The 26952-nt window shown below is 34.3% G+C and overlaps 1 protein-coding gene across 1 annotated transcript; it reads left to right on the plus strand.

Moving 5' to 3' along the window:
• The first annotated feature begins 17835 nt into the window (after nucleotides 1-17835).
• Nucleotides 17836-26731, plus strand: LOC111372182. The gene is made up of 5 exons (XM_022994384.1): nucleotides 17836-18027; nucleotides 19103-19216; nucleotides 20512-20591; nucleotides 20977-21101; nucleotides 26409-26731. The coding sequence occupies exons 1-5, from the start codon at nucleotides 17975-17977 to the stop codon at nucleotides 26478-26480; spliced, it is 444 nt and encodes a 147-aa protein (XP_022850152.1). The 5' UTR covers nucleotides 17836-17974; the 3' UTR covers nucleotides 26481-26731.
• The last annotated feature ends 221 nt before the right edge of the window (nucleotides 26732-26952 follow it).

Genomic DNA, 26952 nt, shown 5'->3' on the forward strand with positions numbered 1-26952 from the left:
GGGAAGAATTCACAAATCATGGTTTAACTATGCACAGTTCAAGAACCAAGTTTTAAGTTTGACTAATGTAAAAATTAGGTTTTCAATTAATTAATTAAAATTTTTTATTAATTAAATATAATGAGGTCACATTTATACAATTAATGGTCACATGAACATAATTATAGGTCACAGATTTTTTTACTGATCACATATCATCAAATTAATTGGTCACAGATTTTCTTGAGGTTACAAATCAAAAACTTTGTAGGTCACAAATTATTTCGAAATCACATATCAAAAATTGTATAGGTCACAGGTCACATATTTTCAAATTTAATGGTTACATATTACATTTTAATCACAGTTGATCGAATTTTAAAGTCACGATTTATGATCAAGATTTATTTAGTTGGTCACATACCCAAATCAACACAAATATTTTGGTCACAGAGCAAAAAATGGTTCGTCACAATCACTATTATACCTCGCCCCCGCCACAACACCATGACGACACACCCAATTTTAAGGTCACATATTTAACCAAAGGTCATATACACCACTACCAACACTTCCCCCACCATCACCACCAGAGAAACACCACGAATTGGTAAAACACAGCAAATCGGAGAAAATTTCAACCACTCCTGCATGATCACCCCCTTGCCGCCACTTGCATAACGATAAATGCCACCATCACCTCACCGCACCAGCAACGCCACCACAAACGGATCACACCAGTCCGTCGCAAACTCACCACTACAGTCTACCGCCTGTATCCTCCCTACCCCACACCACCATCACCATCACCATCACCATCGTTGACCACCACCACCACCTTCAACACCTCCAAATGTACCAACGCCGCCAACAAAACCCCCCAACAACACCAAAACAACCCCAAACCGCCACTACTACATAAAACCCCACACAAGACCAACCCAGACCCCGACCACCATAAACAGCATCAACGGCTGATGACGCCACTGTGCGTGACTGCGTCAGAGGTGTTGACGTGTACCGTGCAGTGTTTCTCGCGGTGGCGATAGAGAGAAGGAAAGAGGTGGGACGCACTGCTTCTTCACAGATCACGTGCAGTGCCCCCACACACACCTCTGCGTTTGTCTCGCCGGAGAAAAGGCAAATCTACAGCGATGGCTCTCATCTCGCCAGACAGATGACAGCAAACTTGGATGAGGGAGAGCAGCGAGTGAAGAGAGCGGAGAGAGAGATTCAGCCAATTAGGTTTTGAAATGGGGAAATGGTATTGCCGTATTGGGATAAATTGGCCTGATTGATTAATTATAATATAATAATAATATTATTATTAAAATATATAATTATCAACCTGATTTTTGATTAATCAAACTTTGTATATGAATTTTGAAGAGTGGTCGTTAAACACCTGCCATTTTGTAATTTCCTCTATTAAAAATGACTAACACAAAACAATCAGTTGGCCTATGATATTACTGGTGAATTCTTGTTAAAATGGCGTGAATAAGAAGCTATGGTATGCCCAGTCTTCTATAAGTATGGGAACTAAAGTCCTACTAATTTGAATTTGATGTCCAATTGGATTAGGACTGTACGGAATTTACTTAAACATGCACAGCGGAATTTAACAAATTTCAATTTCCATTCAGGATTCAACTTTGTATTTAGATAAAAACTGTGATAAGAAATATACCTTTACTTGTAATTTGCAAACTCCTTCGCGTTATTCCTTTCCAGCAGCTTGAATCTACCTCCCACAACTGTCCAATTGTCCAGCCTCCAATGAAATCCACACAGAGAATAGACTGCAACTGCTAGGGTTTCTCTCTTGTGCCAGCAAGAATAATGAATACCTTATGAACCTCAAACCCTAACTGTGTATATATATAAACCCAAACGGACCCGGCCCGGTCCGGTCCAATATTTAATTAATCCAATTAATTAAATCCGGTCCGTGAATTAATTAATCCAATTAATTAATTCGGGATTATAAATAACAAATTCAATTAATTAATTTATTTAACGATTGTTAAATTAACCAATTGACAATTTGCAATCTTCCAATTCTCTTTTGTGTGAGACCCATTAGGTTCCCCACCACGATGCCTAACGTCGTGAAATATTTTTTTTTATCTAATCAAAAATTGATAAATTAATACACCCTTTTAATTTATCGTCAATTCACACTCGCCGTCCCTGATTGACATCTAGCAATGTGTCAGGGCAATACATGTGACGGGAAATGTCACGTGGTATGACAAAATCAAATTCGTTCGTTTATCGTGAAACTATTATCCCTTCGTCAATATGATCCGATCAATTACGAGATATGGAATTGTGTCAATCTCGATCATTGATCATATCTTTCACTCCACTATTAAGTCAATATAAATCGAAAACTCCTTTTCGACTTATGAGTACACCTTGGCCAAGGATTTCATCATCGACTTAATTGAATGAAACGCAGATCATAATCTCCTACTATCTAAGGTGATGAATCATTTATTGATCAATCACAACCTTCATATGATTCTTGACGTACCCGAACGATGTCGTATTAGCGGCCCCTTTCAGAGCAACATCCAACACCGCCAAAGTATGACTGTCCTCATATAAAGTATCATGACGACCTCAAGTCAAAGGACCAATTCCACTACCGAACGTTAGAGATTTGCCACTGACACTCAGATAGTTATCCATGTGGAATCTCTTAGCGGGTCTCCAATATTTTGTTCTATAACAAAACATCCACGTGTTCATTTAAGTGTCACCACACTTTAGCTCATGAGATCAGCTACTTACTTCACAAGTAAGAAATGTCACACGTGATGATCTAACTGTATTAACGATATCCGTATCTCGTTACTACTTACGACCATGGTTTATTCAAGATCCAATTATATGTAATTTGTATCTCACAATCACAACTCCTTGTGATTAACAGATTACCTAAAAATTGGATCTTCGGATTCTATTATTTAATATTATTTATTACAAAATTAATTTAAATAAATAATAGATCTCGCCAAAATCAAATACATTAAATATATTAAAAGCGTTTACAACCTAAATCGATTGGATCTAGGGCATAACACTTACAAGGACTCCTATTAATCCCTAAAAATCCGACCAACGTAAATTGGCTTTAATTACTATAAAATTGCATCTTAATTTTATTGAAATCTACACGTGAACTAGAATTTGAGATTAAGTCAAATGGTTCCAAGAATAATTTGAAGTCTTATCATAAAAAACTCATTGGCTGCAATTGGATAAAGATTGAATTCAAATAATAAAATTTTATTTTTTTTATTTCAATATATTAATACAGGGTTCTCTAGTCAAACAGTGAAACCACACACGTAAATTGGCTGGAAATGATTAAATTCAACTTATTTAGTGGCTGCCAAAACTATTTAATTGCTTGATTAACTTTAATTAAAATAGGATTCTATTTGATCTGCAAAAACTTAGGTATAACTTATCCGAAATAACTTTTTCTAGAGTAAAAAATTCACCATTTAATACGAGCTTCGAAACAAGTCCAATATTGATATGAAATTTCTCTCTAGATGAATGCTTGATTATTTGATCGAAAGCTAAAATTTGACAAAAAGACATATTTTTAAATTAGTCACTCGGTATCTTAAAAATTAACAAAACATGTCAAGATGAAATAGATTAAAATTTACTTTCGATTGCTACAAAGACAACTAAAATCAAATGTTTAATGACAGAGCGTGACAGTTTATTGCTTTAGAATGCACGGCCAAATCCTTCTGAGTCATAAAGAAATAAAAGCACACAATATTGGAATAATTAATAATTTCATATGTGGACTTCACATTCGATTGCAAAATTTTTCGGGTTAGATATATAGCTCATAATGATAATTGTGTTTGGGTCAAATTTATTAAGTGATCAATTGGGTCTTTTACACCTTACGGGTTGTAATTAATTTCATGTGGTAATTTAAAGTATGTGGGCCGAAAATAAACCTTAATTAGAATTCTAGTCGTAATGAGACGACTCAATTATTTCCTATATAAAAGCTAGGTCCCTCTCCTCTCCATATGTTTTATTGGCTTGCCCCATTGATAGCTATTACTTTGTGATGAGTAAGGAGGAGAAGATCTTTACCGCTATTATAACTATTATTCATATCAACAATGGCTTCCACAGGTATGAATTCGATTTATCAATTTATTATTTTGCGATTCTTGATTCTTAGCATGATTGAAATTAAATATTAACAATTGGTATCAGAGCCATCATGTTAAGATCGGAATCCTTCATAAAAAAATATAAAAAAAATCTAGCAGTGTGTGCCGTACACACACACAATGGCGTAAATCGAAAGTCGGCAGAGTGAATTAGTTTTGAAAACCTTGAATTAATAATTCCAAATTTCAATGTGAATCGGCGGCATGTAGCCTTAAATTCTGATTTGGAGATTTCTACTAACCCTTAAGACTTTGGGTAATATAATATGTTTAGATAATTAGGTTTTTGCATTTATTTTTTTATTTACTCATGTAATTTTTTGCTGAAAGAGGAGAACCTGTTTTTCTGCACCGAAGTAATTGCATGCGTTTTTAAAGATTTCCTTTGTAATAATTTCCTATCTAAAGAATAGTAACCGATTATTTAGTAGATTGGTTCCTCCCCTCTCTCCCCTCGGCGCCGCACAAAAAAAAAATATTATTATATATTCTGGGCGTTTTTGAGAAAGAGCAGTAAGGGGAAGATGGGGGCTCTTGTTGTAAATAGCTAATTTTCAAGCCCCTATTTGCAATTAGAGATTGGGGGGTTAAGTTTGTAAATAATAAGAGAAGGGCCTGCTTGTAATTTAAGAAACTGGAGGACCTGGTTTTAATTTTAAACCTGGGGGTCAGATTGCAAATTTCAAAAAAAATTGTTTTGAATTGAAATTTAAGGGTTTCAAATTGGATTTTTAAAGTTTTGACCCTAAAATTTCAATTTTGATCCAAATTAAAATTTTATTTAAAATTGACCCGTTTAAAATAATAATAATAATAATTGACAACTTTTATATTTTCGTTAAATGTATAATTATTGTTGTTATTATTTGTTCTTTAAATTTTGCCTTTTATATATTAAAATTTTGTTGTCAATTTTAGTTCTCAATCACATGTGAATTTTGCCATTCATCGATTAATGATTATAATTGTTTCATGATTATTATTTTGTGATTGAATTTTTCTATGGGCCTTGCGACGATTCTTGTTTTCCCACTAAGAGAAATATTTTGAAATAAAAATGGGTGGTAGCTGCCAAAGTGGCACACTCATTATTATTTATTCGATTTTCTCTACAATAAAAATACATATATTTTTGCCCAAAAACTTTTGATTTATTGCATATAATATCTTGCCCAAAAGGTGTTTTTATATGTAATATTTTTGAAAAATGGCATGAGACGGTTAACGGCTTATTTTGGTTTAGAAATTTCCTTCTGCCCAAAGGTGTTGAAATTTTGAAAACTAATGTGATTTTGCTAACTAGCTACATGATGTGTTTTAAGAGTACCTTATAGCATGTTGTATTATCGACCCAAATGTGACTTTATGATGATGCATCTAGGCTCTTACCGTAATAAAATTTATATGTTTCGATTTAAATTACAGATTATCTAATGAACATCCCATATTAATTAGTTGGATATTTCATCATCCATTTGATTGCATGTATTAAGTTTGGATGATATTAAGAGTGATATTTATGTTTCCACAGTTTATAATGCCTCATCTCTTTCGAATCAATTGTCTGCTATTGAAACTTTGACTGGGAATAACTATGTGAGATGGAAACGAGATGTTGAAATAGCACTTGATCTTTTGGGCTTGGATTCTGCAATGGAGAAAAAACTTGAAAAACCCACAGATAAGAGTACCGTTGAATACGTAGCCGAGCAGGAAAAGTGGGAAAGGGCTAACAAACTCTGTTTGAAAATCATTAAGCAATCAATATCTGATTCCATTTTAGGTGTCATCCCTGATAATGAAAATGCCAAAGGTTTTGTGGATGCCATAGGAGAAAATTTTATTGAGTCTGATAAAGCCGAAACTAGGGATTTGATGGATAAATTGATGAGCATGAAATATGATGGCACAAATGGTGTTAGGGAGCATGTCATGAAAATGATAAATATATCATCTAAGCTAAAGGCTCTTGACATTCCCATTGCGGAGCCTTTCCTAGTCTATCATATTTTGAATGGCCTTCCTAGCAAGTTTAATCAGCTTAAGGTTGCTTACAATGCTCAGCGGGATAAATGGAATTTGAATGACCTCATAGCAGTGTGTGCCCAAGAAGAGTATAGGATGCGCCGTGAAACTGTACAATTAGCTTTTCAGCCATCACAGAATAAGGGGCCTTCTCATAATCATAAACCTAAGTCTCGTAAGGGTAATAAGTCCCACCGAAGCTAGCAGAATAAAAATTTTAGTGGTCCCAAAGGAGTCATAAAGAAAAGTGATCAATGCAAGTTCTGTAAAAAGAAGGGTCACTGGTAGAAAGATTATTTTAAATTCAAGACTTTGTTGGAAAAGAAGAAGAGTTTTCCAGGTATTCCCTTGGCCTTAGTTTGTTTTGAATCTTCTTTAGTAGATGTGCCTTTGAATTCTTGGTGGTTAGACTGAGGAGCTAGTATTCATATTGTGAATTCTTTGCAGGGATTCATAAGCAAACAGAGGCCAAGTGATAATGAAGTAAGCTTGAGCGTTGCAAATGGATTCCAAGTGAATGTTGAATTCATAAGAGTAGTGAAGTTAACTTTAGAGTCTGATTTTTATCTTGTTTTGGAAAATACAGTTTATGTACCGCAGATGAGACGGAATTTAATTTCTATACCAAAATTTGATGCTTGTGGTTTTACATTTAATTTTGGTAATGGAATGGTTAAGTTATTTAATGATTCTCGTTCGATTGGAAATGGCATTTTATGTGATGGTTTATATAAATTATCTTTGGCTTCTTTTGGTGATGTCTCGTGTGTTACAAATGTATCAAAGAAAAGGGCTTTAATTCGTGAATCATCCTCTATGTTGTGGCATAAGCGATTGGGTCATATTTCTAAAGATAGAATGGAAAAATTAGTAAAAGATGAGATACTTCTTTCCTTAGACTTCTCCAATTTTGACACCTGTATAGATTGTATAAGAGGAAAGTTAACTAAGTCTACGAGGAAGGGTTCGACTAGGAGTAATGGAATTTTGGACTTAATTCACACTGATATCAGTGGACCTTTGCTTTCCACTATATGTGGGAGTAAATATTTCATAACTTTCATTGATGATTTCTCACGATATGGATATGTTTATCTGATTAACAACAAATCACATGCACTTGAGAAATTCAAAGTTTCAAACTGGAAGTAGAGAAACAATGTGGAAAAAGTATCAAAATTGTAAGATCGGACCGAGGTGGTGAGTACTATGGGAAATATGACGAGTCTGGTCAAAATATAGGTGATTTTGCAAAATTTTTACAAGAGTGTGGAATAGTGCTCCAATACACCATGTCAGGGACACCTGAGCAGAATGGTGTTTCTGAAAGACGTAATCGAACTCTAAAAGATATAGTTAGAAGTATGATGAGTAGAACAAATTTGCCTGAATATTTATGGGGTGAAGCCTTGAAAACAGCTATGTATATTTTGAACAGAGTTCCAAGTAAAGCTGTTGCAAGGACACCTTTTGAATTATGGACAGGACGTAAGCCAAGTATGGCTCACTTTAAAGTTTGAGGATGTCCAGCTGAGGTTAGGATTTATAATCCATTTGAAAAGAAATTAGAACCTAAATCAACTCCTGGCTACTTTATTGGGTATCGGATAGATCAAAGGGATATAAGTTTTACTGTCCAAATCGCGGCACTAGAATTGTGGAGTCCATTACTGCTAAGTTTCTGGAGAACGATTTTGGAGATAGTGGGAGTTCCACGTTGAGAGAAATTCGTGTTGAACCTAATCAAGTTGTAGTTCCAGTTCCTGTCATACAGGAAAGAGTTGGTTCTCAATCAATTGAAGTTGTTAATGAAGAACCGAGGAATCAGGAGGAATCTCCAATTCCTCAAACAACAATTGAATTGGTTCCTGAGCCACAAGTTAGGAGATCACAAAGGGAAAGAAGATCTGCATTGCCCAGTGATTATATTGCATATTTATTGGAGAGCGGTTTTAATATTGGGCATATTGTTGATCATGTAACTTATAACCAAACATTGACAAGTCGTGATGCAGATAATTGGATAGCTGCCATGGAAGATTAAATGAATTCCATGGAAAGGAATAAAGTTTGGGATCTTGTTGAACTTCTTCCAGATGCTAAGGCTGTAAATAACAAGTGGATTTTCAGAAGTAAATTAGATTCAAAAGGAAATGTTGAACGAAAGAAAGAAAGATTAGTTGCAAAAGGTTTCACTCAACGAGAGGGCATTGATTATGTTGAAACCTTCTCCCCTGTTTCATCGAAAGATTCTTTTCGAATTATCATGGCTCTTGTGGCACATTGCAATTTGGAGCTTCATCAAATGGATGTTAAGACAGCATTTTTGAATGGAGATCTTTCTGAAATGGTTTATATGAAACAACCTGAAGGTTTTGTAGTAAAAGGAAAAGAAAACTTAGTGTGTAAGTTAAACAAATCCTTATATGGTCTCAAACAAGCATCTCGACAGTGGTATTTGAAGTTTGATGAGGTTGTGACATCTCTTGATTTTGTTGAAAATACTATTGATCAATGCATTTTTCTTAAAATCGGTGGAAGATATTTTATTTTCCTTGTATTGTATATTGATGACATTCTGCTTGCTAGCAGTAACTAGGGTTGCTTCATGAGATAACGAAAATGTTGTCTGCTAATTTTGAGATGAAAGATCTTAGAGAAGCTTCCTATGTACTTGGCATTGAAATACATCGTGATAGAAATCGTGGCTTATTGGGACTTTCTTAGAAAGCTTATATACGACGTGCTCTAGAAAGGTTTAATATGCAAAATTGTGCACCTAGTGATGTACCTATCATAAAAGGAGATAAGTTTAATAAAACTCAATGTCCAATGAATGAGCTGGAAAGGGAGTCTATGAAGATGATCCCATATGCTAGTGCTGTGGGAAGCTTGATGTATGCTCAAGTTTGCACTAGACCGAATATAGCCTACGCAGTAAGTGTCTTTAGCAAATTTCAGGACAAGAGCATTGGAAAGCAGCTAAGAAAGTTATGAGATATTTGAAGAAAACTAAAAGTTATATGCTTACATTCCAACGTACAAATCATCTTGAGGAGGTAGGATATTCAGATTCTGATTTTACTGGATGTCAAGATGATTTGAAATCAACCTCAGGTTATATTTTTACATTAGCTGGTGGTGCCATTTCTTGGAAAAGTGTTAAACAGACTTTAGTGGCATCTTCTACTATGCAGGCTGAATTTGTGGCATGTTATGGGGCTACAGTCCAAGCCGTTTGGTTAAGAAATTTCATCTCTGGCTTGAAAGTTGTTGATTCCATCTCAAGACCAATCACCATCTACTGTGATAACAGTGCAGCAGTATTCTTTTCAAAGAATAATAAAAGTTCTGGTGGATCAAAACATATTGACATTAAATATTTGGTTGTTAGAGACAGAGTCAAAGAAGGGCAGACGAAAATAGAGCGTATCAATACAGAGGCGATGGTTGCAGATCCCTTGACTAAGGGACTCGCTCCAAAAGTCTTTAAGACACATGCTACTAATATGGGTATTGTGGAAACATTTAATATTTTTGGTTAGTGGAAATTATTTATGTAAAGAACTACGTTTTGGGCATGATCCCTTGCGGGGTACGTAGGCAACCCATATGTTTTCGGGTACAGCCCTTCTGATAATAAAATAATTATTCCCCTATCCATGAACTATTTTTAAGCATACATTTGACTTATGTCTTTTTATATTATTGAATCTTGAAATATGACGTATAAAGACATAAGATGAGTCTCTTTTAGAGACATGTGGCTTCATTTTGATTCAAAGCATTATGAGGACCGATATAAGTTAGCACAGTTTTTATCACATTTGGTGCTAAGTTCATGCCACATACTACCACATTGGTTGGAGGATGGGGATCCATGTCGATAAGGATGTTGACATTTGTAGCTGTGGAATGGTCTTACATCTCTTAAATTGGTGTAATGACTTCCATGTTCGGTGTTAATATTCTTGTTGGACTGGATCATGTTACGAAGGTGTCATCATTGGAGCTATACTTTTGTGGCCACCTATATAGTCTAACCTGGGTGTTAAAACTTTGTTATGACAATCAAATGTTTGCCCAAGTGGGAGAATGTTGGAATAATTAATAATTCCATATGCGGGCTTCACATTCGATTGTAAAATTTTACGGGTTAGATATATGGCTCATAATGATAATTGTGTTTGTGCCAAATTTATTAAGTGATCAATTGGGCCTTTTACACTTTACGGGCTGTAATTAATTTGATGTGGTAATTTAAAGTATGTGGGCCGGAAATAAACCTTAATTAGAATTCTAGTAGTAATGGGACGGCTCAATTATTTTCTATATAAAGGCTAGGTCCCATCTCCTCTCCATATGTTTTATTGGCTTGCCTCATTGATAGCTATTACTTTGTGAAGAGCAAGAAGGGGAAGATCTTGACCGCTATTATAACTATTATTATATCAACAATGGCTTCCACAGGTATGAATTCGATTTATTAATTTATTATTTTGTGATTCTTGATTCTTAGCATGATTGAAATTAAATATTAACACACAATGCATTAAATCTTTCAAATAAACGAATACTGTATAACTATATAACTATAAACAAATTCACAGTCAAATGAATCCACAGGAATCTTCACTCAGTCAAGTAAATTCACTAGAATCAACTAAATGTAATAGACTCACTCGATATTTTTTGCTTCAAAAAGTGAAATATTGCTCTAAAAATTGCTAAATCCAAACAAATTTAAACTTTATGGTGTGTTTGATTACATTTATTTTCCATGAAACATATCAGTTTTCACACAAATTCCTACTTTGAGTGTTTGATTGCTATTTTTTTCCATAGAAAATATTTTTCAACTTTTGAAAATATGCCTAATTTTCCTTGTTTTTAAGGAAAACATTTTCCTTGGACAGAGGTGGTTTTTATTTTCCACAAAAGATGGAAAATATTTTCTTTTCTAGGTGATATTTTCCATGTCAATCAAACACACTCTTAGTGAAAAATAGAATTAAAAACTTAGAAGTTCTCAAGTTCATGCTCGAGCTCAAAAGCGCATACACACAGATTTCTATAAAAAAAAATTAGAATATAATCATAGTCACAAAGGAAAATGGATGCAACTTTCATACATGAGAATAGACTTCTACGAAATTGGTTCTTGGAAGTGGGTGTTCATGGCGATGGCTTTTCGCAAGTTTGGTTCAATCAAATTTGGAAAATGGATGAAACCTATATACCCAATTCTCCCTTTCACTCAAGAGATGAAAACAACAAAATATCAATTGCAGAGGGACTGGGGGATGAAGAAGTCGCGTAGAGAGAAGAAAGAGATATAAATTTAGGGTTTTTGGATTCGATCAATTTGAACAAATGGGAAATTGGGTTTTTTGGTGATTTCGATTAAGGGTATATTAGGTAGTTTATAAGTTTTGGTTTAAAATATTTGTTCTAAACATATTGTTCTGGTTAGAGGCTAAAAACTCAAATTGTATTACAAAAGAGGTTATTTGAGTGAATTTATACTCTTTCAAATAACAACAAAATTTTTAACTTTGAAGTTGTTATACTTTTTAGCCACACGGTTCTTTTTTAAAATCACTTCCACATAATTACCTAATAATGTAATAATAGCCCATTTACAATTTTAATGAAAACTTCAAAAGTTTCATATATATTTATGGTACCCAGACTTGACCTACTATTTTGACAGGAGATTTGTTAATGTGTTCTATTGATTTATCTAATTTGATTAAGGAAATGCTTAATTAATGAATGTAGTCAAAAGTCAAATAAATTGGTGAAACGTTATTTGTGGCTAGAGTGGAGGCATGGCTCATGACAGTTGAAGATAATGATGGTCAGCAGCCAGTGGCGGAGCCAGCACCTAGTGAGGTCGCGCGTGCTAGCTCCGCCAAAATTTACAACGGCTGTGCACTTGATCAATCATCTGCTATCTCCGTTGGGTAATGAATTGGGGAAGATGAAGTTGTGGCCTTTTGGGGCCATTTTTTTTTTTTTTTTTTTTGTTGAAAGTGGGCTTTTTTTTGTTTTAGAGAAAATGAGAGAAGAATGGGCCTTTTTTTCTAAAAATGTGGCCCATTAATAGAAGATGAACCAGGTGGAAATTACACATATCCCTAAAATTAAAATCTAGGATTTAAAAATCATATGGGTAATTTAATATTTCAAAAATCAGATTTCACATGTTTAAATATTATTTATTCTCTCTCCAATCCCTTCTCTCTCCTCCCACCCTATTCTACTATTCTCTCTCACCCGTATACTCTCTCCAAATTTCTTTCTCTCTCCTCCCACCCTTTTCTCTCTCTTTCACACCCGTATTTACTCTATTTTAATTTCTCTCTCTCTCTCCAACCTTTCTTCTCTCCTTTCATTCATATTCTCTCTCCACTCGTTCTCCCCACCCGTCTTCTCTCTCTCACTCTCTGTGGCTGCTCAAGAAAGGGGATTCTTACTCTAGCCTCCGACGATTGTTGCTGGTTAGCGACTGCGATGGTGCTAATCAAGATAGTGGTGAGATTGTGCTTTCCTTTGACAGTTGTGGTGGTACGACGATGGTGATGGCTGTGATGTTGAGTTGTTGGTGATGTTGGATGAGTTCTCGATTTGGTTCTAGCATTGGGCTGGAGGAGGACGATGGTGGTTGTGGATGGTGGTTTGTGTGTGGGATGGCATGGGAGACGCGATCTGGTGGTTACAATAGTGAGGGATGGCCGGTAGTGTTTTGCTTGCTGTGGCGGTTTTGTCCCATGAAGTTGCTGTAGGGTGGCAATGGTGGTTCTGGCGGCGATACTGTTGAAAGCATAGGTTGTCACAAGTGTTGATGTGGTCACAGATTATTTAGTTGATTATAACCATTAAATTGATTTATCTTTGACCAATAGAGACCATTGAAAAAGATAAATTGTGACCAAGGTGACCTAAAAAATATTAATTTGTGACCATCTAATAAGTTGTTACCTATAATATTTTCGATCTGTGATCAATACATAACTTGTGAAGTATTAATTTTCGATCTGTAACCGATGAACAAATTGTAACTTGTAAATATTTTGAATTGTGACCGTAAAATAACTTGTGATATTCAAAAATTATGATATGTGATCGGAAAATAATATATGATTAATTAAATTATGAATCTGTGACTAAATATATAGATATGTGACCTTATGTATGACAAAATTGAATAAATCGGATATTAATTCAATCATTAAATCTGTAATTTTTTCCTCAACTGTCATAATAATTGTCTTTTATTTTTGCGTGAATAATTGTATGGGTTAGGGATGTAAATATGTATTTTAAGGAGTTTGTTCAAATATGGAAATTGGATGCTTGATTTTAGGGATTTAATTGCAACAAAATCCTCTCTCTCTCTCTCTCTCTCTCTCTCTCTTAGTTTTGAAATTACAAACTTATAATCTTAAAACTGAAATATAGCATAATTAATCTATGGATTATGAAATTTTCCCATAAACCAAACTCCTCCCTTCAAATGCCAGTATCTCTTTCTCTAGCAGCGATCGTTTGCACACCACACAGCACACGTCTTGTTGCCCTTTTCCTCTCTTTCGATTTTCTTCCCACATGAAATTTTCTGTCAAAAAATGCTGGCACATCAAATGACATCGTTGGAATACGTCACAAGCGGCATTGTGATGATGCCATTAGTGAAGCTAATAGAGCCATGCACGATGGCCGATTGCGCTTCGACGATTCCCGATTTTTCCTATCCGCCGTCGCCACTCACCACTCACCACTCAGTAGTCTGTTTCAGTGACAGATGCACCGCGCACGCCGCCTTGCTGTCGATAAATTTATTGCATTGTATTCATCTTCTTATTTCATATATAGCTAACAGATAGAACGACATGGCAATCACAAGTAGATTCCCATATATCAGTAGCAATTTTCACATTAAATTGAAAATTACTATTTGTAACACCAAAAACTAGAGTTTGAGAGAGATGGATAGGTATGCCAATAGGGTTGTTTTCCTAGCGATACTGTTGGAGATGGAGTAGGTTGGGACATACCCCAAAATAACTTATTCTCATACGCCAATTGGGCTTCCGATTAAACCTTCATAGCTGGCGACATCGTTTTTCCATCAACATTCGGGTTCCATCTTAAAATGTAAACCTTAAGAAAAGTAGTCCAAAAAACTTAATAAATTTATTAGTATCGTTGTGTCTAAGGGATGTGAATTTGCCCTTGACACCCTAATTTGATAGTAGTAATTTGCATGCATCGACATAGACAATATGCATTTTTATCATTTTCTTTTATATAAGTATGTTTGTTTGTGTAACGTGTCTAATGTTTTGATATATGCTAGCATGCTAATCCATAATTGTAGCTAGTTTATTTTTCCCCGATTTTTCGATCTATACTATTTTAGTCTCGATTTCTTTAATATTTTTATGCCATGCTTTTTCAGTGGTTAACTTCATGATCAACCAACACGACCTCCTTCGAATACCAAGGTCCTCCTATGATGCATGCAGTGATGACAATGCCATAGGCAACGCCGTCACAACTGGAGCAGCAAACATAACTCTCGACTGGGAAGGCAAGAACTAGCACCTTCGGCAGCCACTGCCTTAGTTATTTAAGAAGGAAATACGATGAGTATTCACAAATAGACTAAGATTCAATTTTGTTCTGCATTTCAATTTTATATTTGTTATAAGGTTTTAGATAATATTCAGTAGGCTTTATCTTGGCCAACAGTGTGAGATCATTTAATTTATTGTAGACCTATTATTTTGTATTATTATTATTATTTGTTTGCAGTTATTTTGTGATGTTTAATACAATATCTAAAATTGGTGTAACAAATAATTTATAAATTTCTTAATAGTAATAATTTTCTAAAGAATTTGATATCTAAAATTAATGAGATAAACACATTATAAATGTGTTTCATATATAGTAACAATTTCCTCTTTAGATCAATATTTTTATGAGATATAGGAGGTCAACAGGATACAATATTTTTGAAGACATAAAGCATGCGGGCTTAAGCGATCTCAAAATTTATTTAAATAATTATGATACTTTATATAAGTATAGTGTAAATGATGATGTACATAATTAGGGTAGAATTTATCTTCTAAAATAGGTTTTATGGAAACCGAGTAGTGGCCTCTTCATTCTTTAGATAGTAGCCAATGATGAAAGGTTTACACTTTGCACGATTGGTAATGGGGCTAGACTTCACATTGACTCCATCTCTATGACACTAACGAGGTTGATTTTTCTTTTTTCTTTATTAAAATTTAATAAAGTCGTAATTTCTATCCAATTTCTTGATTCATCTCAGTATTCAATTTTGTTGATCAATATGGATTGGTGGTATTCTTTCGTAAATTAACAAGTTTTGATTGTCAATTCCTTTAATTTTTAGAAATCAATAGAATGTGGTGGTGTTTTTTTTTTTTTTTTTTTTGTCATAATCATGTGATGTCGTAAGTGTAAAGATCCTAACAAATTAAAGTGGATGATCGAGTTTGAACATCGTTCCACATAGACTAAATACTCACTATCAATTTTTATCCTAATCTAGCTTAATCCAAATTGCTGTTGTAACTAATTATCCTATCAAATTAGGATTTTAACTATATTAATCTAAACCTATCTAATTTGTGGAGAGATTTTGGGATTAAGTTGTTCGAAATTTTGATTTTACATATGTCAGTTAACATTCATTCAACAAAAATTCATTCGGTCCTTTTTTCATACGTATTAAAAACCAAATTAACCAATTCAAGCTAGTAGTCTCTCAAGCAAAAATTAGTCATATTCGCATACTTGAACTTATTGTATCTCTAAATAAATTCATACACACGTAAAAGTATTAAATTACATGAACTCAATCAAGGTTGCAAAGGTTATAATCATCTATCCATCTCTTATAAAACCTATGACACTTATTACACAAATTAAATAAATATATTTAATCTCGATCTCTATAGTATTATTAAATCAAACAATCAGGAATCATAAAATTGAATGTCAATTAAGTGCGTGTCTCGAAACTCCTTTTTCCCAAATTCTGAGCAATTTTTGTACCATTGCCAAAGTGATATAAGTCCCATGTGAGTAGAAAGTCAACAAAGATGTGGTCAAAAAAGAGGAAAAAAGCATGTAAAAAATCAGAAACAGACAGAGGCTAAATATACAATAAGTAATTAACACAATCGAAATTGCATGATATCAATCGAAAAAAATGCCCTTTGTACAAAAAATTTTCCACAGAAATTCTACAAGATAGACACATGGGATGGACCCCATGTGAATATTTTATTGGAATGGACCCCACTATTGTGTCTATTATGTAAAATATCTGTATAACTTTTTCTGTAAGTGAAGCATCTTCCTCAATTGAATTAGATAAACTATTTAAACCTAAGCTAAATCAATCATTCTAACAATCAATTATTTAGTGAATTATTATATTGGAATTAAGTAACAAAATGATTAAAAACATCACTGGGTTCAATACGAAGAATTAAAAATCGTAGCAGTTATTGTTCTTTGACATCCAATTTTCAACAGTGATCTCTTCTTCAAAACTTGTACATCTCCCGGCCAAGTGTGTTTTTCAATTCAAATCATAAGTTGAAATACAAATCTTTTGGATTCAATTGCATGCTTAATTAAATTCAATAGCTTATCATCAATCAATTAATTTAGGAACATTATTGATAGTGAGAAGCGTATATTTGTCTAGCTCGCACAACAAGTGAAATATCTTTTGATAAGAAATCGAGATATACTCTCATGGTTGTCCAATCTTGATTGAGTTTCTGTGAAATAATGCGCTTGTGTTGAAATTTACGAAGAAATATAGTAAAATTGGACATATAATAGGACTAGTTTTACTCGAGATATATCACTAGTTAAAATTGGAAAATTGATTGTTAATGTACACATATGAAAATGAGTTATAACATATTTAATTAAATGAATTCTAGTTGACCTAAGTGAAACCAAAACTCCTCACTACCTAATCCCGTAAGTTTTCTGCAAGGTACTTCAAGCGTTTAATTTGTTAGATATAATTTAGTATAAAATTCAGTGTTAAACTTCACCAAATTGTTAATTGGGATCCACATTAGTTTAATTTGAAGCTATGTTGGGGGGTGGAATTGATAGGACATAACTAGTACGAGAGAACGATACACTTTAATATACTTTGTTACTTATCACAGTATTATATAATTATGATTTAAGAGAAGATTGACGGTCACTATAAAATAAAATAAAAATTCAGCCCTTGTTTGATCCCCATTAAATTACATCTCATTACATTCTATTTTTCTCTCTCCTATTTTTAACCACATAATCTTCCATAAAATAATATTACATGTAAATCGAAAATTTTTCATTCTTTTTTAACCACTCATTTTTTCAACAAAACACTATTCCCCCCATTTTTATTACCGAAAATGGGGGCCAAACAGGGGCTCATTCTAATGACCAATTGAAAATTTTATCCACTAATTGGAATTAAAATTAAATTTTTAGTATATTTTAATAAAAGTAATGAAATGTGTGATTGCTAGTCACTGTCAAATGTGAATTATGATTCCGCTACAGATTGGAACAAGAATCCCAACAAAAGTCGTGGGATACTTATACACGGTTTCACGGTAACATCCGCTGAAGTCGTGATTAGTGTGTGAAACTTGCCCAGCGCTGGACATTCTCGTCGAACGAAAATGCTGCTCGCTGTCTTGATCGCCAATTCTGAAGGCAATATTCTCGTTGAACGGTAAAATTATTCCATATATTAATCCTTACACCCGCAAGTTTATTACACAAAATTTTTACATTCCGATTTTCAATTCTATCACTGCTCCACTTTGTTTCACGATCTGGGCGGTTTGATTCTTGATTTTTTCAATTTTCAGTTCATTCTGTAGAATATAGTTTCTTTCTCTCAAAAATTGAATTGGGTCACTCTAACTTTAAGATTGTATGTTGAGAATAAATAAATTAGTCCATATAAAGATCTAGAATTTTAAGATTAACGTGTCCTGCTTAGAAATTTAATAATTAAGATTAAATTCAAGAACTCCATTCTGAAAATTTAAGATTAAGACGTGAGAGTTTTTGAATTTTGAGAATTTAAGAAATAAAGATCAAATGTTATGAATTCACTACATTTTGTAAATGAGTTCAAATTTACGTCAATTTAAGGTTTATTACCACTCGATCTGAGTTACAATTATTAAAAAGAGCTGGTATTTTGATCAATCAAGCTTTATGTAGCTAGTTAACTTTTAATGATCTAAGGAAAAGATTTGAGGTGAACTTATGTCAAACATTCAACTTTTGTATTTTGTCAAAGTTAAACATTAATTTCAACAACACATTTACAAGTACCACCTATTTATTTACCATACATTTCGTGAGATCCAATATTATTCCTCCTAAAATGTCACTAATAATAATAACCGAACACTCAATAACTGCTAGAGGACTAATTTTTGTTTTTTTCAACATTTGACTTGATGTGATGGAACTACTTCAAGTAATTGAGTGAAAAAAGTGTTATTTGTAATCGAACCCTAGGGATGTGTTTGATAACATTTATTTTTCGTGAAAAATATCAGTTTTCCATCCAAATTCTTACTTGAGTCATTTGATTGCTAATTTTTTCCATGAAAAATATTTTCTAACTTTTGAAAATATGTCTAATTTTCCTTGTTTTTAAGGAAAATATTTTCCTTGGGTGGAGGTAGTTTGTATTTTCCACAAAAGAAGGAAAACATTTTCTTTTTTAGGTGATATTTTATATGCCAATCAAACACACTCTAAGATTTATTTGGGTTCGGCCGATGTAGTTTCAATGGAGTTCCGGCTGAGGAACGTTTGCATTGGCGGTCTTTCTTAGTGAAGCTCGGAGCTGATAATCTTAAAGGTGTCAAGAATGAGGAGCTTCTTGTTGCATCCCACAAGTATGTTTTGCTATTACTCCATTTTACTTGGTTATTGTATATAATTTCTGGGCTAGAATATTCAAATATTATGCTTGTTTGTTAATGGCTGGGCACGTGGTTGCGTTCTTTTAAATGTATAATTTTGTATTCAAACTCTGCATCATAATTCCAATTATAAACATATAGCAATACCAACTGTATCTGGTTCTGAACATTTGCCATTCACTACCATAGAGTTTTGGAGTTGGACAGGGGGATGCCGTGCCTTTGAAAGCTGGTCTGGTTGAAGTGATTGAGCTGAAATAGAATGCTATATCCCTACAAGAAGTTTGTGCTGTTTGTACATGACCTCTAAATTATGTTAATACATGTGTGTGCCATTGGTATTTGTTTGTAGTCTTGGTTGCTAAAACCAAATTATAAGTGAGGCCTTGGTTGGTTTTGTCATCATGGAGGAGGAAGAAATACATAAGATTAAATATATTTTAGCTTCGTCACTCTTTTATTTATAATATAAATTTATAATATAGCTGTCAGGGTTATATAAAAGTTGCTTCATTATTCTAAATGAGTGAATGAATAATTCTTCAACTCTTTTCACAATTCTGGAAATAGATTTTATTAGTAGAGTATTAGAAGCTAAATGTTGGAAGTAAATGTGTTCTGATATGCCAATTAAACGCTTGTTTAGTTTTTGTCATATGGGAAAAAGGAAATGTTCTAAGATTAATGCTTATCATATATTCATGTGGTACTCATACCATGTCATTTTCTCACCTTTAGTGACCTAAAAATATAATTTTGCAATATTTACGATATCAATTTCTGTTTTTGTTACTTTGTTGTATTTCTCTCTGTAGTCATGTTACCTTGAAACAGAGGATTTTATGCATGAGTGCATTTTAATGACCCTGAGGATATACAGTTTCAACCACCTCTGAATCAAGAATATTCTCAGAGTGTAGTAACTATTTATATTCAGTGCTCCTCATTTTCTGGGCTATGTCCATTATATTGGTCTACTTTATTCCTTAGTGTTTTAAGTACTGTGGACTAGCTTTCATTTCTGTTTACGTGAAAGAATTCAAGTGTTTTATACGATTTTGTAGAATAAGCAGTTAAACGAGTTTGTGGAAGACTTAAGCTTGTTGCATTTTATGAGTCACGCTGTCTATGTTTATTATCTAATGGCCTTAAGATTTAAAATGCAGAGCCATAGATTGTGCAGGAAGAACTAAGATTATGAGTGATATCTATACTGTTCAAATCTATACTGTTCAAAAATGTATTCACGTTATTGTTCTATTATGCAGGTCAGTTTTTATTGTTTACACAGTGCTTGGTGATGTCAGTATATTTGTTGTGGGCAAGGATGAGTATGATGAACTTGCCTGTAAGTATTTCCTTTTGGATGTTTGTGATTGTGAAATTATTTTGAGATGTGGGAACTGAGAAAGGACAGGTACAATGAAATTTCCTTTAAATACCTAAGGATATGCTTATCAGAACATATATAATTTAGATATTCTGTGGAATCTTGTGCTGCATGGTCAATATGTTTGTAAACATTGTTAAGTGATCATTCTATACATTTCTGTTTGCGTCATAACACGTGCATCTCATAATCAAGAATGTGGTTGCAATGCCTTTCTTTGAGATCGTGTGACCTGTTGCCATTGATGGCTATATGAGCTACATGCTTGTAGCCCACAGTCTTGTAGGGTATTTAATTACATTTACTTTCATACTTTTGGCTTAATCTTGGTTCTTTTTAACAGTGGCAGAAGCTATCTTTGTTATAACCTCAGCCCTAAAGGATGTATGTGGGAAACCTCCAACTGAGCGCCTTTTTCTTGACAAATACGGGAAGATTTGCTTGTGCTTGGATGAGATTGTGTGGAAGGTGAGTTATATTTCTTTCATTTATCAACTAAAAATTAAATTATATCAGGTTCTATATAACTGTAACGATGAAGATTCTTAGCATCCTGAATCTCATTGAGATGGTCTTCAGTGTATTGTTTTCTTTTTTGCAACTGTTATCACTTATTAGCATAAGTGAATTCAAATGAACTTAGTCAATTCCTTTCCTGTACTTGCTTGATCGCTTATTAGAAAATAACTGGATCATCTTGCAGAGTTTCAGCTCTTTCTGAGCTTTATTGACTCTTTAGTTTCGAAGTTATAGAAGACTATGGAGCATTTTGTAGCTTGCAATATATGTGGATTCGTTTCTACCATTCACGGGTACAAACAAAAGTTTCTTGTTTAATAAAAAGCTGTGAAATAACTTTCACATTAGAAAAATTTCCCTATTTGTGGCTATAATGAACAAAAACGTTGATGCCGGGTACAATAGGAGAATTGTAGAAGGGGAAATAGAAGAGTAGAAGAGAGAGGAGGGGGAAAAGAGAGAAGAAGAGGAAGAGGACTGAGAGAAATAGGGAAAGCAAATCTGTTTATTTCATTATCAAAGCTTGTTTGAATTTCATCGCAAAAGCCCCCTTTATATAGGTTTTCAAAGATCCTATTCTAAATGGTAAATATCTTATAAAAGCTATTAAATCAAACCTAATTAAGTTTCCTAATATAAACCTTAGAATTGGAAACTATATTAAATAAAATCTCTCCTATATTATATCATTTTTCTCCGTCTGAGAGAACTCGATTCTAGCAAGATAGACTATAGCTTCTTAACCAAGTAGGGCGATCTTTCTTCCTGACCAGATAACGAAGCCTATCATGTAACAGCAACTGAATCTGAATATCAATCTCAAACATCTGATCTGACCAAGGGGGACGATCTTTCCTTTTACCCAAACAGCGATAAGGAACTCCAAGAAGCAACATCACGTGCGACTCATCTACAAATGTCACCACAGAATTCACTTGAGGAACACAAAACGCTAGTTCAATAGACTAACCTGTAGAAACAAATGAGTGTAACACCGGTGGCTCAAATGTTCCCCAAGTAAACAATTATGCTATATTGAAAACATAACCTTCATTTAAGTGTATTGGCCAGTTAAATAGATTAAGGTCAAGTGAGTGATCCAATTCTATCTCTACATGTTTTGGAAACCATACTAAGAAACACACAAGGCATAAAATTCGTCATGGAGGTATTTGTGCCTAAATTTCGAGTCTATTGCAACTCATAAGTTTCATGATTGAAAACAATTTGGTTTTGAAACTCGGCATAAAAGGTAATAAAGAATAGAGCTAAATTAATATGACGTTAATTAGTATGTAACAATTGGATGTCGATGGAAAACGTGTTAACCCTTGAAGCATCACAAAGTGGAGGTAAAACTATATAAAAGTCAATGTTAAGAGTTACACAAAAAATCAGGCAAGATCAACTTTTGCAAGGAAACGAGGAAATGGGGACTGTTTGATTGAGATGGCAACACTATGGTTAATTCCTCATCCTCGTTATCATAATATTCAATTGGCTCCACAATAGAAACCTCGATTTCTTCTTCAAGAGTAACACAAGTAGACTCAGAAGGTGCATGTTGAGATTGTGGTGGTAGATCTAGCTTGTGACATGCTTGACAAAGATGAAAGGATATGTTCCATAGGTTAGCCTGATGGTAAGCATCATCTAAGTATTGGAATGCAAGAATATCATTAGACAAGATTTCCGAATTCGAACTATCATAATCCTAGAAGCTATGAGATGAGAAGCTTCGTAAATATTACTATTATTCAATAACTCTTCGAAGTAACAATGGACGTACATTGCCTACAGTACAAAATGAATTGATTTAACAGTTGAGTGTGATAATACACATGAGCATATTTATTACTCAGGATTCGTTTCATCTTATCCTACAAAGTGATAGTGTGTAGACCTAGATGAATACACGAATGTGATCTCCAATAATTCTTAACAGAACCTACCAATGACGTATGAGCATAACAAATTATACATGAGTCACTCAACTTGTGATAGATGAAGAAATTTTCAAGATTTTCAAGCCAATCAAGAAATGAATCGAATCCAGTGAAGCCATCAAAGTCCCATAATTGTAATACAACTTGTCTAGGAGAATGAATGTCCCCTACAAAGTGTCTAGATAAAGGATAATTGGAGGGAAAGGAGAACATGAATGCACACTATCGCACTAACCTAGGGGTGTGCTATAGGTGGAAAAGTCGTGATATTAATTGTATGCAGTATGACATTTTTTTCATTGGCCACCAACATTTAAATAGAAAATGGAGCTTTCAAATAACATAACCGATATACCTCTCAAGATGCAAATCGACCCGTTGATGGTGCAATCTATATTCTTGTTCCAATCCAAATGAATGTTACGAGTGGACAGGCAACTTCCAATATCTCTGATCGGCAGAGAGTACGAGGATCTAGCAAACATTGTAGATTTTACTGGGACGATTGAAGGTTGTGGGTGGTGTGGCCAAGTGGATTTGGGTATTATGTATTGGCAATAGCGGTTGGATTTTCTCGAAAGTTACCGATGATGGTTGGTGATTTTTTCGCGACAATAGCAAAAATGGGCAATTAAAATTTGAGCTATGGAAGACAGATTGTACATCGGCAACATGAATGTTGTGTGTAGGAAGGAATCGAAGATGATGGCGGTGGCCCTACTGGTGAAAGGTGGCGGGGACGATGGTTGAGGTACTGGCAATGAATGTGGCTTGCAGGCAAGGGGCAGCAGATTTAGTATTACGGTTGTGGAGAAGGAAGGTTAGGAAGTGGACTATTTTAGGAAATGTGGATGCACTCTGTTGGGCTTTAGGTTATTTTGTTTGGGTGGGCTGGATTTATGGTTAGATGATGGACTAAAGTTTTAGGATCAAGTAACATGTAATGGTTTATATGTATGGTTATTGGACGTTGCTGGTTGGGCTAATTGATTATTGTTAGGGTAAATCGACTTAGTGGGCTGTTTGGTGGTTGTGGGAAGAGTATGTGGAAATTACACAGCACCAGATATTTAAAGATGACAATTGAAAATTAAGTGTGAAGTTTACTTAAGCAAAACTCAGGTATTCAATTAAAATTAAACAACCTGTTTGGGAGGGATTTTTTTACCCCAAAAAATTGATTTTTTGATCGTTATTTCACTATTCCAGCAGTAATTTTTTACTACTTCTCTCACAGGTGGATCTCACTTTTCTTCTAACAGTCAAAAAATCAATTCTCAAAATCCCTCGCAAACAGGGCCAAAATTTCTCTCATTCCTCACTATCTCTCTCTCTATCTCTACCCAAATTTATTCTCCGACGTCTCTCTACTACCCATACTCTCCAACGATCAATGGAAGATAAATTGCAACAAGGAGTTCCAGAAGCAATTGAGTCTTAGAGAAATGCCGGTATCAAGATTTGGGTTTTTATTGCGGTAGTGATTGTGGTGGTAGTGTGTAGAGGAGGGTTTGGAGTTTTTTTGTTGGGGTGGTGATTGTAGTTGTGGTGGAGGTGGAGATTGTGATTTTTGGTAGTTGTTTTATGTTGGTTTTTGAGGTAGTTTTGTGGTGGATTTTGAGGTGGTGGTAGTGTTGGCGATGGTGGTGCAAGTGGTGGTTCTGGTGGGTATGGTGCTAGTTTTGGATTGAGTCGGATCTGTATAAACACGGTTTGTGACCAGTAGATTGGGTTAATCTGTGACCAATAAATAATTTGTCACCAGTACAATAGATAATCTGTAATATTTATGCAATGACCCTTAACTTGTGCACGATGGCCTATGACATGTGACCTGATAACATGTTACATGTCTTTGTACAATTTTTGAATGTCACAGATCATTATTCACATTTCATAGACCAAATAGAATTGGTCACAGATCAATGATTTATGTTCATAGGTCAAATATTAATGGGTCACATATTATAGTTTACAGGTCACGGGTCACCATTCATAGGTTATACGTCATATTATATAAGTCACCTATGTTCACATGTCAATATTAATTGGTCACGTGTTATAGTTCAAAGGTTACATGTCACGTTATATAGGTCATAGTTGTTGAACTGCCACTATGATTCTATCTCTCTCTACTATTTGAGTGGGGGATGAACTGAGTGGTTATCAGTTGGTCGCTGAAGAAGATGTTCAGTCGTCGACGATCTCTTTAGATTTTATCTTCCCTTGGGCTAAGTTATTTGGATGCCGATGATTGTGAAAGTGGATGTCGACGACTATAAAAGGAGACGGTGGCAGGATGGATACCGGAGAGAAAATGATATTATTGTATAAATAATTTTTTATTTAATTAATAAAATGTAATTACCATCTGATTTCTAGAAAGTTAAAAATTATTCCCTTAAATTTGCAAAAATTATTTAATTAACAAAATGTAATTACCATCTGATTTCTAGAAAGTTAAAAATTTTTCCCTTAAATTTGCGAGGCCTCTACTTAATGCTTGAATTGTGATTTTTTCCCAAAGAGTATTTAAGTGAGTTGGACCTGTATGGTGAATGGGCTAGGTTATTGGCGTGGTGTTGGATTTATTGTGCAATTTATTTAAAGAATAGCAACAAAAACAGTAGCACACGTTCTGAAGAGCAGTACTATTCGACTACTCTCTCTTCCCCCCTCTCTAACGATTAACAAATAACTAGAAACTACTGCTGCTGCCTCTCTTATTTATGTTTGGTGTTTTGGTGAAAGATGGTTATAAGGCTTGGATCGATTGTGGAAGGCAGTGGTGTGCGTATGGATTGGATGGAAACTACTTTGTTGGTCAAAGGAAACAATTTGAGCTGTGCTACCAAATTGACGCCGAACGCAATAGGAGAATTGTAGGAGAAGGGGAAAGGGAAGAGAAGGATAGAAAAGGAGGCTGAAGAGAGAGAAGAAGAGGGAGAGAACAGAGAGTAATAGGGGAAGAACATCTGTTTATTTCATTATTAAGGCTTGTTTCAATTACATTGCAAAAGTCCCCACAATATAGGGTTTCAAAGATCCTCTTCTAAGTAGCAAATATCTAATAAAAGCTATTAAATTAAACATGATTAAGTTTCCTAACATAAACCTTAAAATTGGAAACTATATTAAGTAAAATCTCTCCTATATTGCATCAAAAGGTTTGCTTTGATATCGATGAAAGCTGGCCAGTAAGCGAGTTGACATTTATTTTTGCTACACCCTTGCACTTTGCTGCCCATTTCATTTCGTGGAGATCAAGTAGTATATTTGCTTATGAAATTGCCACACTCCTTTTTTGAAGGGGCTGCTGGAGAACACGGATAAAGAGAGAATCAAGAGACTTGTACGATTGAAGCCACCTACGGAATTCTGAATGGATAGCCACCCTCTCTCTCAAATTTATAAAAATGAAACATTTCCGTTTAGGCAGCATTCCGTATGTTATGCATGATGAACAAACTTTAATGTATTGTTTCAAGTGGTCTTGTGTGTAGGCTTCTTCACTGCTCAACTCCCTTTAGTTTTTTCACCTTTATTGATTGTTGTCTAGTCCTTATTTGAACCAGCACACAGGTGAAATTTTTCAGTTATATTAAGAAAGAAAAGTAATAAGGCTTATTTTTACTTTTTACACTCTTTTTATCTTCCTTTGCCCTCCAGTTGTTTGGTAGTCATTAGATGCTTGATTCGACCCGAGAATGCCTTAGTGCATCCTTGGAAGTAGGGGTGGACCCACTAAAGGATGAGTGGGGTCGGCTGCCCTCAATGTATTTTCGAAAACCTTCAATTCGACCTTGTTAAATTTAAATTTTCAGATTTTTTTGGTTTTTTTCACAATTTATTTT

This window comes from Olea europaea, chromosome 23 (assembly GCF_002742605.1).
Source record: "Olea europaea var. sylvestris chromosome 23, O_europaea_v1, whole genome shotgun sequence".
Lineage (NCBI taxonomy): Eukaryota > Viridiplantae > Streptophyta > Magnoliopsida > Lamiales > Oleaceae > Olea > Olea europaea.